The sequence below is a fragment of the Danio rerio genome, chromosome 12 (genome assembly GCF_052040795.2).
Source record: "Danio rerio strain M-AB ecotype USA chromosome 12, GRCz13ab, whole genome shotgun sequence".
Classification (NCBI taxonomy): Eukaryota; Metazoa; Chordata; class Actinopteri; order Cypriniformes; family Danionidae; genus Danio; species Danio rerio.
The window spans coordinates 37,285,001-37,301,107 of NC_141032.1; the positions used below are offsets into that span (position 1 = coordinate 37,285,001).

Genomic DNA, 16,107 nt, shown 5'->3' on the forward strand with positions numbered 1-16,107 from the left:
ACTTATGATTCTTTTTTAATATTAAGATATTTTCTTTGAAATATAAATGTATATTTTTCTGCTATGGGCTTCTCCCTCACTTGAACTTGTCGCGAGTGAGACGAAGAAAATGCACATTAGCAGAAGCTAGGAAAAATCAGATGCTCAAGACATAATCTTTAAAATATTGACACATTAAAAATTTTGCAAATATATAACTGAGATTTGTGATACAATCACTAGTGAAGCATTCATTAAATCCTTATTTTCCACAGAGCGAAACAATTCAAGCACCCATATAGATGAGTAGTGGAGGGGCACAAACAAAAATATAACTTGTATATTTTTCTTAAAAAATATCTTTTTGAGGCTAATTTTGTTTGCTATCATTTTTATCTTAATTTGAATGTTTCTTTTATTGGTCAGTTATGTATAAGTGAAGTTTCACAAACTAATTTTGAGAGGAGCACGTGATAGGGATCAGCTGTAGTCAATCCTATCACTAATCACTAACTAGCCAATCGCATCATTCCAAATTTAAACCGGCGCTGTCGGCGGTCTATTCTTGTTGGCGGTCTATCGAGAACCACCTGATCTTGTATCCCTCCTTAAGCTTATTGACCAGGTGGGAGCCTTGGGCTCATCTATCTCCGAGCTCAAGGTTCTCTACCGGGACAGCATGCCAAACCTGCTAAAATAGCCAAGCATTATCCAAGTGTGAACTCTTGAAACAAGAATATCGTACATTTGAGGTGATGCGTTTCCAAACAAGTCTGCTATATGTGCCAAAACATGAATTGCCGTGAGATTGTATTGGTTTGTTAAATAAAATAATAGTCTAGCCTAAATAAAATTAAAGTGAAATGTTCACAGTTTCAGAGAAGCCTATAGACCATGTTGAGGGATGTAAACAATAATAATGGTCCAAAAGTATTTCCTCTTGTGCATTTTTAATTTTCATAGCTGCCGAGAATCCTAAAAGTTCCTCATGTTGATAAATAGTGTTATGACAGCTATTTTAACTTAAAATTATGATTGAGTTGCCTCTTGTTACATTTAGGAATTAGTTTGACAAGAAGCAGGAAATGTTTTTGGGCCAATGTTATCGCCACATTGAAATAGTCTATATTAAACTGTTTTCACTATTAATGACAAATTTGAATAAGCAGGAAATGTTTTTGCATGTATTCGCCGCACTGAACATGTTCCCAGATTACCTCGGAAGAACAAACTCTGTTGGAAGGATGAGAGAACTCAGAAACTCGTGAGAATGAAGATGTCTGCATATTTGTGCCAGTCTGTCAGATAAAATTGCTTAAAACACCTTAATATTTTAGAAAAGGTAAAAATTAAAAGGAAAAAAAAATAAACATGCTAGACTTTCATACATGCCAGACTTTATCGGCTGTCGTAAACTATGCCACTTTACACAAGAAGAAACGATTGAATCTTGTGTCACGACGACCATTTGTTTTTACAAATTCCCCATGTTGTGGAAATCGTGGCGAAATCGTGACAAATTTGTGTGATCTGACCGAGGCTTAACATTACCTTGGCAACAAGCAGGACTGACCCAGTTCAAACACAGTGATAATGTTTGCTTTCCTCCTTCAAAAACGTCTTTTGCAGACATTGCGTTATGTTCTGAACATTTTCACTATTATTGCGGTAGATAGACACAAGTCGCTCTCTGTATGTTACCTAAACCAAAAGACTCCGTAAAGCAGAACAACTGTAATGATCATGTCTTTCCATTTTGGCGCCTCGGCTTTTGTGGCCGTCTGTCACCTAGCAACAGCTATACACACAACAGCAGCTTGATGATGCAAGCATACCAGGGTGAGTCTGAAAAACATTGTGAACACTGACCATCCGGAGTGGTGGCAAGGGGGGACAATTAAGCTTGGATTCAGACTAGGCAATCGAACTAAGTGTGAAAGCATCTTCATCGAAAATGAACATTTCACTCAGCCTCGCTTGTTTATGTTGAGTTATTTTACTTTAAAGGCCATGAAAAGGACATATTGTTTGCCGTAAAAGTGATATTACTGAACCTACACACAGAAGCCTGATAATAATGCTCACTTTAGACGAACATTTCAGACGGCATTTAGAGGATTTTACATCTGAACTCTTCATCTAGATACATCGTACATGAGTGATGAACTCTTAGTAGCTGGTAAACAACATCTCTGACCTTTTTGTTTTTATTCATATTCTGTTGACATGACATGGCGCATCATAAGATCCAAGCATATGACCTTTTCCACTCTAATGATGTGTTCATTTGTTGACTGTTCTTCCTGCAGCGAAGGAGAAGATTGTGGAGGAGCACAAGGACGAGAAGGTTCCAGATGGGAAAGATGGAGGAGCGGAGAAAGATGGAGATGGAGACAAGATGGAAGGTAAGGGCTGACAGAACATTGTTCAGTGCTGTAGGAAGTGTGGCTTGAAATGTAGGTTGGTGGATTTAAATGGATGTTTAGGCAGGTGCAATCTTAACTTTTAATTTTTTTTTGTGCTGGGGAAAGATTAATAACGATTAATTGCATTTAAAAGAAAAGTATTTTAACATAATATATGTGTTACATACAGTACCTGACAAAAGAATTTTCATTGATCCTAATTGCAAGAGCAACAAATAATAACTTTACTTCTAGTTGATCGTTTGCAATAGTGGCAGAAGATAGATTATTCCAGTGAATCATCTGTTGAACTCATCCCAAGCATCACAAATACTGCAGAAGACCTATTGGAACCTGCATGGACCCAAGATTCTTTCAGAACACAATCAAGTTTAGTAAAGGAAAAAATCATGGTTTGGGGTTACATTCAGTATAGGTATGTGCAAGAGATCTACAGAGTGGATGGCAACATCGACAGCCTGAGGTATCAAGACATTTGTGCTCCCCATTACATTACAAACCACAGGAGAGGGCAAACTCTTCAGCAGGATAGCACTCCTTCTCATACTTCAGCCTCCACATCAAAGTTCTTAAAAGCAAAAAAGGTCAGGGTGCTCCAGGATTGAACAGCCCAGTCACCAGACATGAACGTTATTGAGCATTTCTAGGGTAAGATGAAGGAGGAGGCATTGAAGATGAATCCAAAGAATCTTGATAAACTCTGGGAGTCCTGCAAGAACGCTTTCTTTGGCATTCCAGAATTTAGACTTCATTCCAGACTTTATTTAGTTATTTGAGTCATTGCAGAGATGTATGGATGCAGTCCTCCAAACTCATGGGAGTCAAACACAATATTAATTATTTTTCTATACATTATTTCTGTTATGTGACAAGACTTTTGTCCAAGCAAAGTCAGGCCTTACTGTCCTAATTAAATCATTAAAAATCAAGGCATGATCATATTTTAATTGGGTAAAATAAGTGTAATCTAGAGGTCTTTGCCTTTCATATAAGCCAAGTCTGATACCAAATGATCAACTAGAAGTCAAACTATTATTTGTTGTTCCTAAAACTTGGATAGGCGACATTGATATTTAAATTTATATATAATTTGTATCATATATATATATTATATCTAATTATAAATAACATTTTCTCAAATATGTGCATGCATATGTGTCATATAAGCATAAGAAATATACACATTACACGCACTTACATTATGTCAAAACAAACTTTTAGTTTGGATGCGATTAATTGCAATTAATTTTTGCCCAGCACTACTTTATTTTTATTTATTTTTTTGCATGGTTTTGTTCTCTTTCATCACTGCTGGCTGAAGAGTTTCTCCTTTGTTTCTTGTTGGGAAGAGGAAAGATTTCTCCCTCTTCATCCTTTTTTCGCTTTAGATTTATAATGACACAATATTCTTAATTATATGTGGGTTGAAGATAAGTTTATGCATAAAAACATAGAAACCCCCATGTATTAGAATGCAACCTGTTTAAAACTATTTGATTGCAATTTTAATAATAACTTGTGATTACTACTTGTAATTTGTATTTTTACTTTGTCAATACTCATAGGTTTATTTTTTTGGTGCGAAATATTTAGTCATGTATCATGTTTAGTTATGACTTGTGTATTTTATTAAGCACAGGTCAAAAAGTATGTTTAATATTTTTGATATGAATATATCTGAATGACAATGAGATATTATTTTACCCTTTTGACATTTTACATAAAGTTGTTTGAAATACTAAAACATTTAATATGCTTTCTATAAATCTAACATCACATTTGCAAGTTTAAACTGATTCTGACACCAAAATTAGTATTTTACCCGTATATAAATGTAATTAGTTTATATTGTGCATTTGGTATTTTTAAAAAAGACTTATTAGATTTATTAAAAAAGTATTTATTTTGCAGTTATAGCTACACTTTAAAAAGCTTATCACACATATAAAGCTGTCTTTTGCACTGTACTACTTGCCTTTTCTGTTTAAATAATGGTTTATTTTTTTGGTAAATTATTTGCTCTGTTTTCTCCGGCCGACCCCTGAAATGTCACATTGCATTGCTACGCTCAGAAATACTTCAACAACGCATCAAATCAGAAATCTCTTGTCTCTTTCACGTGGCTTGTTTTTATTAAGGCACTCTGCACTCTTTCTGCTGTCTTTTTCTCTTTTGTTTCTCAATTTCTTATCTTCCTCCGCCATTCTGTTGTGCCACGGACTCCTGCCTCCTACAGTGATTAAAAAGATTGTTGCAGGTACGAGATGACGTGTCTTATGTCTGCTGTTCTCACTCCACTCAGATTGTCATCTGCAGTTATTTTAACAGTCATTCACATTAAATATTGCTGTTAAACATTAGTCCATATTGGTCCAAATAACCATTAGTATGTTATCTGTGTTTATATATTGTTGAACTAGTTCATAGATGGTGTGTGTGCTAGATCTTCTAATCATTGAGATCCCCAATCTGACTTTGGTTTGATGATGAAAGTGATTTCTTTAGTAGAATTTCATATTGATGTTGTTAGGGAACTAGCACGACCTACAAACTACATAGAAATGCTCTATCAGCTGTCTAGTACATGCAAAGTAGTGCACTAAAAATCACACAAAGCAACATAACTGTCGCATAGCAACTGAGCCATGTCTTACTAACCATAGATGTGTATATGCAGATGCCCCATTATGGGCTGTGTATGTAGGCCACTATACTTAAACCATCCACCATATTGGAACAGTCAGAGCTGGTCTGTAAACACTAGAAAGCAATTGACATTGCATTCTTTACTGTAGTTATGCATGAAGTATGTATTCAACAGAAAAACTAATGCAATACAACACTAGATAGGTGGGACGGTGGCTTAGTGGTTAGCATTGTTGTCTCATAGTAAGAACGTCGCTGGTTGAGAGTCCCAGCTTTATCAGTTGGCATTTCTTTGTAGAGTTTGCATGTTCTCTTCGTGTTCATTTGGGTTTCCTCAGGGTGGTGAATTGAATTAACTAAATTGGCCATAGTGTATGGCTGCATGTGAGAGTGTATGGGTGTTTCCCAGTAGCCGGCAGCTAGCTCTCTGCAACTCTCAAGTTGAGCAGGGCTGCGCCCCGTCAGTACCTGAACGGGAGACCGCATGGGAAAGCTAGCTTGCTGCCAGAAGGGGTGTTAGTAAGACCAGCAGGGGGTGCTCAACCTGCTGTCTGTGTGGGTCCTAACGCCCCAGTATAGAGAAGCGGACTCTATACTGCTCAGTGAGTGCCGTCTTTCGGATAAGATGTTAAACCGAGGTCTTGACTCTCTGTGGTCGTTGAAAATCACTGGATGTCCTTCAAAAAAAAGAGTAGAGGTTTAACCCTGGCATCCTGGCCAAGTTGCCCTCTGGCCTCTGTCTTGCATGGTCTCCTAACCATCCCCATGTCACCACTCTGTCTCCTCTCCACCAATCAGCTGGTGTGTGGTGTGCTGTCTGGCGCAATATGGCTGCCTTTGTGTCATCCATGTGGATGCTGCACAATAATGGTGGATGAGGAGATTCCCCCTAATGTGTAAAGCGCTTTGAGTGTGCAGAAAGAAAATTGTAAGGAGTTATTATTGCTATTATTAAAATTATTATTAATATTATTATGGGTTGCGGCTTGAAAGGCATCCACTGTGTAAAACATATGCTAAAATATCCCACTGTGCAACTCCTGATAAATAAGGGACTAAGCTGAAGGAAAATGAATGAATGAACACTAGAAAGACTATAACGGCAACATTAGTTAACACAATAAATTACAACCAGAAGCTCTGCAGTGTTTTGACATCTAGGGAAAATTCTTTTGCTGTTTTGTTGCTGTATTGACTGTTCCAAGATGGTGGATGTGCTAACTGGCGAGTGTAGCATCTACATATACATATTAATGCTACTAACTAGATGGAAACATCATATGAGCCATTTCAAAAATCTTAAAAATGTGCTAGAAATCCTATTTCTGAACAATGTCTAGCAAATAGTGGTCAACTACATCATTATAATTGCAGATTATAAATTAACATTTTTAAAGAAAATCTAAAGATGAGTTTTTCTGTTTTATTTGAAAACAGTTAATGTACGCTACTCTCATGATCCTGAATATATTCATATAAGATTAAAAAAACTAACCATGTATTCCCATGCATGTTGGATCATTCTTTATTTTATTTATTTTTTTCACCTTTTTGCTTGGCCGATCCTCAGAGGGTCAGTTGGACCATATGCTGCTGCAGGTAATTAAGGAGCAGCAGGAGCAGCAAAAAAGGCTTCTGGACCAACAGGAAAAGCTCTTGGCAGTGATTGAGGAGCAGCACAAGGAGATCCACCACTTGGACCAGGAGGAAAAACACTTGCCTGTGAATGATGTGGTCCCTCAAGTAAAGGAAGGAGAAGCTGAGCCAAAGGCACCAGCAGCAGGTGAGTCTAACACCATGTCCTAACTACACAAAATGCAACACGCAATAAAAGGAATCTTTTCCTTGTCAAAAGAAGTTTTTGTCCTAACCAACTAGACAGCAGTAAGTGAAATTAATTGAATTGTATCTATTTTAAAAACTGTTTCTATTTCTGCAACATCACAGCTGAACAACAGTGTAAACTACTATAACAATGATCAACTTAGGTGCTGATTATCTACTTTATTAATTGTTAAATGCTACATATGCAAGTTTGAATATCATTTTGCATGACATTTATTGTCATAGTGAAAGCGAAAGCGAAAGCATACACATGGTTTAAAAAATGAACCTGAAAATGAACTGTGACTCCAAACCAATAAGTTCAGTCACTCAGCATGTACTTTAGAGGTTTAAAGTGAAAGTGAAGCATTCAGTGAAGTTAACATTATTTTTTAAATTGATTTGCACTTTAACTAAAATATATATACCAAACCCGATTATTGTAACCATTTTAAAGAAAATGGCATGTTTTATCATAGCTTTCAGACCTAGAGCGCCGCCATCTAGAAATATCAGTGTGTTTGACGTCATGGGGTTGATTGCGTTTCCTCAGCTGAACAGATACAGTGGATGCAATGGACTGAACATGGAGACTGAACAGCCTAATTTAACACAATGGGTGAAGTTGTGGGCGTAGAGCTGGTGCAAAATTAGACACAATTTTGATTCTTGTATTTGCACCATCTCTGCGATCCTGCTCACAACTTCATGCATTGTGTTAAATTAGGCTGTCCAGCCTCCGTGTTCATTCCATTACTTCCGGATCCAACCCTGTGACGTCAGACTCAGAAAGATTCCAAGATTGCTGCACCTTTGCGCTAAAAGCTATAGTTAAACATGCCGTTTTCTTCTAAATGGTACATTGGTCAAGTTTGTTTAATATATTTTCATTAAAGCGGAAAACAATTTACACTTTGCTTCACCTCTACTTCAATATGTCTGCACTTCTGAAATATTGCTACAAATTGCTTATCGCTTGTTGCATGTAGTTAGGATATGATGGAAATGTCTAGGAACTAGAAATGTCTTTATTGTTGACCTGGTCCAGCTCTTGTCAAGTGGAAAGAAAAAAAAGAATAATTAAGTTACAAGTATTTCCGCTTCCTCCTGGAGTAATTGTTTGTGGTGTGCAGTAATAAAATGCATGATGTCTTTTGTAGGAGAGGGCGCGAGTGAGGTGGAGAATGCTGTGCCGAAGCAGCAGGAAGACATAGCGGTGGCAGTGAAGCCTAAAGTTGCTGTTGATGCTCCAGAACAATTCCAGCAGCCCCAGGGAGAGCCAGTGCAGGTTCCTGTAGCTGTTGCAGTGCCTGAGGAGCCGGCAGCAAAAGAGGCTCAAGCTGTGGCTGGTCTTCCCAAAAATTCCCTTGAATTAGTGCAAGACCAAGGTGTTGAAGTTCCCAAGAAGGAGGACCTGGAGCTGAAAAACGAAGGAGTGCTTCCTGAGGTTGGTGCCCGTGGTGTTCCACTGCGCCAGCGTGAACCAGAAGTGGACAAAATCAATCCTGATGCTCTTGCAGAGAAAGAGGAGAAAGTAAAGCAGAAATTGGCCCAACTGGAGGCAGAGAAGGAAAGAATCGAAAAAGAAAAGCTGGAGAAGGAAAGGATTGAGAAGGAGGTGCAGGCTCGAGTGGAGAAGGAGAGGAAGGAGCGGGAAAAAAGAGAAGAGCTTGCACGAGAAAAGGAGCTAGAACTCGTGCGGCAGCAGAAGGAACATTTAGAGAAGGAAAGGCTAGAAGCGGAGAGATTGAAAGAGGAAAGAGAGAAGATGGAAAAAGAGATCATCGAGCGTGCTGAGGAGAAGAAAAGATTGCTCGAGCACAAGGAACGTGTAGACCAGCTGCAGCAGGTCATCGATGCACGACATGAGAAGCAGAAGAAGGAAAGTCTTGAGGATGAGAATTTGAAACAGGAACGAGAGAAGATGGATAAAGAGATCATGGAGCGCGCCGAGAAGGAGAAAGTAATTCAAGAGCACAAGGAACGGCTAGAGCAACTACAGCAGGTCATCGATGCCAAAAAGGAAGCTGATGCTCTAAAAGAAGGAGTCCCCCCAATGCCCAAGCAAAACGGAGGCAGGGACTTAAAGGAGAACATCGTCCCACTTGAGGAGCAGAAACAGGAAAAGAGGAGCAGAGAGGATGGCGGACTGGACCTTAAGAGAAGGCGCAGAGCTTTGGACCTAGAGGGTGGAGAAGGCGCTGACCTGGATCTTCTGCAGGATGTAGGGGGTTTATTCTTAAATCCTGATCTAAAGGGGCAGTTGATGGCAGAGACTCTGGTTCACACACGCCAGCTTCAGCAGACGTTTCAAAGACAGGTGAATGAAGAGTAGGTCACTGTCGGCAAGGACAAGCAAGGGTGTCACTAGGGATTGTGGGGTCTGTGCACAGGCTTTTGCTCCAGGCACCTATGGTAAAAAGTAGGTTCTGAAGGGGGCATCTCCCAAGGTACAGAAATGGCTTTTCCAACATTTTGGGCCTTGTACATACTGTTGCATTCATAAAACCCCTGGTTACAACCTCCCCCTTGAACCTCTCAGTGAGCCTCTGAAATGAATGTTCAGGAAAGCATGCTCAAAAACATACCAAGTGATCTGGATGCTAGAAGAGTCTCCTCCTCATTTTAAAAGAAGAGGCCTTGAAGACAAAAAACATTCCTTTTGGGATTATGATGACAGTGGGCACTTTGATTTGATCCCTTAGTTGTCCACCGGGAACCCTGAACTCATAGTCCCTTATGAGCCTCTATTATTGTTTTGTGTGAGATTTTGCAGAATCTGGTGCAATAAACTGAATGTCTGGTGTAATAAACTGAGCAGGCATCACATTAAAATCAAGCCTTGATGGGCACACAGGGCATTTTCAGAATATTGGGTTGTGGACCAACGTATAGGAAAATGGCACAAGTGTACCCTCTTGTGGCTGCTATGTAAATTGCAAGCAAAGTGCTGAAATTTAATTGAAGGTTTACCTTCTGGGAATAAAGGTAAACCTTTTTTTTAATAAATATAAAGCTTTTATCCTCTTAAGACCTGATGAATTTTTGGTTCTGTAGGAACTATTGGACCATTTACTATCCTGTAATGTTGAAAATGGAGTGATGATGTTACGTTGGCCAACATGTTCAGGGGGTCATTCAGTTAGAATAGATGTTAAAAAAAGGTTCTGAGACTACAGTCACTGACATATTTTTACACCGCTATGTGACTGAAAGATTTTGAAAGCCCCAAACAGAGACTTACAATAATGGATAGTTCACACAAACCTGTCTTACTTTCCTTTCTATGTTGAACACAAAAGAAGGTGTTTGAACAAATGATGGAAACGTAAAGCAGTGGTCTCAAACTCAATTCCTGGAGAGCTGCAGCTCTGCACAGTTTAGCTTCAACTCACACCTGCGCAATCTCTAGTAGTGTTGAACACGTTGATTTGTTGATCAGCTGTGTTTAATTAGGGTTAGAGCAAAACTGTGCAGAGCTGCGGCCCTCCAGGAATCAAGTTTGAGATCTACGCTGTAAACAATTTTGTATTGATCCAAAGCCCTTTATTAAATGTTTTTCTATTTGAATGCAATCAAGTGTGTGCCTTTGAAAAGAAGTGTTATTCTTTGTGGATCTGCAGTATCAGATTTCCTTTCAAATAGTTAATTTATGACAATTAATAGTTAGTATATTTAAAATGTAACTATGACTATTATTTGGATAAATTGACTATAAGTGCATGAAATATTTTAGCCGATGTTCCAGGTGATGTTAAATGTCTGATTTCTTGTTAGCTGCATAAAATTGAGCATAGTAATTTGCTCAAATAGTAATAAGTCTCTGATTCTGTTCTGTTCTGAAATTGGACCATATATATACTCCTGATTTGCTGTTGAACATTCTCACAGTTGGTTCCTGTTTTTACTGTGCATTGGGTTAATTGTTTTGTTTTTTCACATTCCATGTTTTTTCTCAGTGCCTTATGGGTTTGTGTTTGTTCTGCAGTGTATGTGAAGTCTGTTACACCCACACTGTGTGTGGATTGAGTCTGTTTTTCCACTAACTGCATTCTCTATACCTTGCTGGTTAAACTGGTCAGGGTAATAAAATATTCTTTTGACGAATTTCCAGATTTTCGTCCTACTTTTGCTAGTTCAAACAAGAAGTATGGTTTGGGATCATGAGAGATTAATGGAATGCTGCTGCCTTCTCATTGGTCTATAACTGATCAATATGCAGATGTTTTAAGTCACCAGATCATATTACAATGTTATTGGATTTCAAATCTTGGTGACTCTTTGGCTTTAATCATTTTGTTTTGTTCTTTAATTGGGTAAAATTAATAAAGAAAAAACATTTATGTTACAGCAACTTTTTGTGAGTTTGTTTTTGGTTTTTGTGAATGTATGTTTTAAAATCTTTACAAATCTTTCCAATATAGGCCCACTCTATTTTTCTCTCAAGTTATTGATTTATGGTTCAAATAGTGGTGTACGTTCACTGGCCACTTTATTAGTTTTTCAGAAACTGCCGATCTACTGGGATTTTCACAACCATCGCTAGGGCTTACGGAGAATGGTCCAAAGAAGAGAAAATATCCAGTGAGAGGCAGTTCTGTGGGCGCAAATGCCTTGTTGATGCCAGAGGTCAGATGAGGATGGCCAGATTGGTTCGAGCTGGGAGAAAGGTAACTGTAACTCAAATAACCACTTGTAACAACCGAGGTATGCAGAAGAGCCTTTCTGAATGCACAACACATCAAACCTTGAGGCAGATGGGCTACAGCAGCAGAAGACCACACCAGGTGCCACACCTGTCTGCTAAGAACAGGAAACTAAGACTGCAATTCGCACAGGCTCACCAAAATTGAACAATAGAAGATTGGGAAAATGTTGCCTGTTTGGATGGTAGGGTCAGAATTTGGCATCAACAACACGAAAGCATGGATCCATCCTGTCTTCTATCAACTGTTCAGGCTGGTGGTGGTGGTGTAATGATGTGGGGTTTTTTTTTGGCACACTTTGTGGGGGTTTTTTTTGGCACACTTTGGGCCCATAAGTACCAATTGAGCATTGTGTCAATGCCACAGCCTACCTGAGTATTGTTGCTGACCATGTCCATCCCTTTATGACCACAGTGTACTTATCTTCTGATGGCTACTTCCAGCAGGATTACGCACCATGTCATAAAGTGTGAATCATCTCAGACTGTTTTTTTTTGAACGTGAGAATTAGTTCACTGTACTCAAATTGCCTCCACAGTCACCAGATCTCAATCCGATAGAGCACATTTGGTATGTGGTGCAACGGGAGATTCACATGGATGTGCAGCCGACAAACCTGCAGCAACTGCTTGACGCTATCATGTCAATATGGACCAAAATCTCTGAGGAATATTTCCAGTACCTTGCTGAATCTATGCCACAAAGAATAAAAGCAGTCATGAACAGAAACGGGGGTCAAACCTGGAACTAGTAAGGTGTACCTAATAAAGTGGCCAGTGATTAAATATGGTGAAATATGTTTCAGAAATGTTCACACACACACACACACACACACACTCCCAAAACAAAGATATCTCAAGACATTTCATATGTTTACTTCTTATTTTGAATAGAATAATTTACCGTCCTGAAAATATGCCTTTAAATATCTAAGACAAGTTTTTGTTTTTACATTTTGGAGGGAGACTTCTATAAATATTGCTAAAAATGTATGACTGACAAACACACAAAAAAAACTATAGATTAATTTGATGCACATTGCGCACAAAACCGATCATCCACATATAACCCTTTTCAACGTCAAGACAAGTTCCCCCAAACCCTTAGATTTTATTGCCAATTTGGCCCAAACGCAACCATTTCCACAAGACCATTCTCTTTCAATTAACACCTTGTAGAGCGCTGAAAACGTGTGAATGAAGCCCATATGACGGAAGGCCACAAACAAAGATCATGACTAAGCTAAAGCATTTTCTTCTTGATATACAGGTCACTGCTTTTCTGGCAACAGTTTTTTAATACCCGATCCGTCCCTCTAATTGGCTGCTTGAATTGTTTGTTGATCCCCAGTCATTAGTTGCTGCTTTTATGGCCCTTCTATCAATTAACATGTGGCTAATGAGGGTTCAGGTTGCGCAGGAAGGGTGTATTTAACAGTGGCACGGCTTTACATTCCATACGAGACGACTAGGAGCCCATAATCTTTTGTGGTGCCATTGACGTACACCCCACGGATACACATTAATCAGTCGGCCTTTCATGTTTCGGCCGGCTTTTGTTTGATTGGAAACAAACCCCCTAAAACCGCCATTTTGGATTTTAGGAGCGAGTCCAGATTTGAAGGTGGAATCGTGTGACGGTCAAGAGCGTCATAATGACCACCCATCATGTAGCACCTCATATCTCATTTCTCCCTCATCAATTACACACTCTGAACAACAGCGAATGTCTGCTTATCATTAGTCAGGCTCTTTTATCCTCATTCTGGTATATTGATTTGTGGAAAGGGGAGGGTAATGGATGCAGACGGTGAAATAATTCAGGCCAAACTGCCTCTGTATGTTATGTTCTATGTCTGAAGAAAAAACATTATTATTAGAGATTTTATATATAAAAAAGAGACTTTATTATAGATTTGTACACAATGGAGTTATTGTTTTGAGACATTATTGTACAGTACAGTCATGCATATTAACAGAGAAATGGTTCACTGGGAAATTATAATAATCTCCAACATAATATTCTTCACTTTACTGCTTTTTTCGCCTGCAAAAAATGAGAAACAATTAGTTATTGTCCCATTTTGACATCTGTATCAGATTAAGTTTATGATATATATAAATACATAGCATCTAAAATGGCAGTAGAGCAACTTTATTGATTCAAATAACTTGTATAATCAAAATAACATATCAAAACACGTTTAAAAAACAGCATCATCCTAAACATGTCATATTTAAATATTAGGGGTGTAACAGATCACAGTTAATCCGTGATTCATAAGGATCACAACACACGGTTCGGAACACACATGATCCATGGATTAATGTGTTTTTTACTGGTAGATTAATCCAAAATTTTAAATTATCACAGAGAGATCTAGCGTCTCACGTCATTCAAATCACATGTATGAAAGCATTTAGGCTTTTCTGTAAAATATAACGAAGATGGACTAAGTTGTGGTGGGTTATTCGGGATGTGGTGGGTTTTTCAGTTTATTAAAAGTGTTTTCTGTCACTTCATGTTTAGCCTGCATCGATGCATTCAGTGTAAGCTGCACGATTAATCATTGAAAGATCGGGATCTTAACACCCACGCAATATTTATTATAAATAATGGTGATTTGCATATATTCATTCGAATAGCTGCATTCAAATCTGAAAACGCGAAAATCAAGAAAGAGATTGAGTATTTAGTCTTTGAGTTAGTTTCAAACAGTAAAATAACACCGAAGTACTGGAATAACAGTTTAAAGTTTGGATAAAATCACTGATGTTTATGGTAGAGATTAAAATCACCATCATTAATGACGCTCAAAAATGAAAGTTGTAGGCAGCAATTACATTATTTAAATCAATAGGTGGCGACAACCAGGCATCAATAATATGCCACTCAGTAATTCTTCAAAAATGATGCATCCAGCAATGAAACATGAAGATTTACAAGTGAATAACTGAATCATTATTCGAAAATTAGACTAAAAATAAATATGGATTGTCCGAATTATAATGTTAGATTTATACTTTTAGAGTCATCAGCAACAGTAGTAGAAACTGAATTGTTCACAGTACTGAATATTTTACAATTTATTTTTATTCAGCTGATTATTTCTTCATTATATTTTTAATAAAATTATAGGTTCTGAGTTTTGTTTGTTAAAACCAAAAGTGTCTTGCAGTGCTGTTTTTGTAATAAATGGGAAGCAAATTACATTTGTCTCCCCTTCTTGGCTGATCAGAAAAAATGGTCCAATCCATGACTAAAAAACGATGTGATCCGAATCCTTAGATTTGGGATCCAATACACCACTAATATATATATATATATATATATATATATATATATATATATATATATATATATATATATATATATATATATATAGTTTATGATTAGCCATGTCATGAATGAAACACAGTTATTATCTTGCTCGATAGTAATACAAAAGAAGAAAATGTAAGAAAGGAAATCACTCACAGCAGATTGAAAACAGCTTTTCAGTGCTTCAAATTCTTTGACGCACATGTTTCTGGTCAGCTCCTGTTTGCCAGTGGTTGTGGCGGCTACACATTTCCCATAAGCAGTGGCCTATTAACATAATTTAGTTTAATATAATATTTTATTTTTCAGGATTTGTTTATTAGGTGTGGGTTTGAGTGAAATGTTATTATTTGTTTTATTCAGTAAAGGTTTGATAACATTGGTTATATATTAAAACAACAACTGTTATTTAGAGAATTTGTTTTCAGAAAATTACAATTGGTCAAATAAGAAATTAAGTTATTTGGTGTGATTGAAAATAATGATCATTATTCCACCAATTATCGATTTCTTAACTTAAAACGTGTATTGTGCAGGCCATTTTTTTTTAATTCAAACACACAGGGAAGTTGTCAAATTGTGTGTTTGTGTGTATTTACAGTGTACATGTGCATAAATAAATAAATAAATAAATATATATATATATATATATATATATATATATATATATATATATATATATATATATATATATATATAAATAAATAAATGTAAATGTACCTCTCCTGAGCACTGAGCCATCAGCTCTGGGAAGAGTCTCATTCTCGCTCTGCTGCGAGTCCAAACATTTGAACCCGACATAGTTCAAGAAATAAATAATCCTTTTATGGACCAGCAGAATCGAATTTTGCTAGGATTAAATCATTTTAAATCACTGTGTCAGTCAGTTATTCACAAAAGTCATGGAGATGTAAGCAGAGTGTATATTGAACATGGACAGCGCCATGCTGGTGACCTCTGAGACAGCGCGTGTAAACCCTCCCACTGAGGAGAATCTGGTCAATCACAGCGCTACTTCTGAACCAGAAAACATGTCGCTGGTTTATGATTGGTCATAGTTTTCTACGTATGGTGAGCAGCCAATAGCAAGGACGCAGACTTCAAAGACTTTTTCAGGATGTTCACGAAATCCACCCCAGTTTCACGTCCGCGTTTAGTCACGTGCATTTTAGTATCTACGGTTCATGTCAGTGAATCGGTTCCAT

At 37.7% G+C, this 16,107-nt stretch overlaps 2 protein-coding genes across 20 annotated transcripts in view; one reads left to right on the plus strand and one right to left on the minus strand.

Moving 5' to 3' along the window:
* Positions 1-11,229, plus strand: part of slc38a10 (solute carrier family 38 member 10) — a 59,366-nt gene extending 48,137 nt beyond the window's left edge. For 5 of the 19 annotated variants that reach the window (XM_087276654.1, XM_087276656.1, XM_087276661.1 and 2 more), the window contains 4 exons: positions 2,289-2,384; positions 4,642-4,662; positions 6,622-6,834; positions 8,036-11,229. In XM_087276654.1, coding sequence (XP_087132780.1) covers positions 2,289-2,384; positions 4,642-4,662; positions 6,622-6,834; positions 8,036-9,210 — 1,505 coding nt within the window. In that variant the 3' untranslated portion in view covers positions 9,211-11,229. Of the gene's footprint in view, positions 1-2,288; positions 2,410-4,641; positions 4,663-6,621; positions 6,835-8,035 lie in introns of all 19 variants that reach the window. The other 14 variants (XR_015504346.1, XR_015504347.1, XR_015504344.1 and 11 more) reach the window with 4 other exon arrangements.
* A 2,234-nt stretch (positions 11,230-13,463) lies between these two features.
* ndufaf8 (NADH:ubiquinone oxidoreductase complex assembly factor 8) lies at positions 13,464-15,879 on the minus strand. Its single transcript, NM_001303010.1, has 3 exons — positions 15,623-15,879; positions 15,059-15,169; positions 13,464-13,627 (listed from the first exon to the last, which is right to left on the minus strand). Exons 1-3 carry the CDS (start codon positions 15,701-15,703, stop codon positions 13,607-13,609), a joined length of 213 nt encoding a protein of 70 aa, NP_001289939.1. The 5' UTR covers positions 15,704-15,879; the 3' UTR covers positions 13,464-13,606.
* Positions 15,880-16,107: the final 228 nt, after the last annotated feature.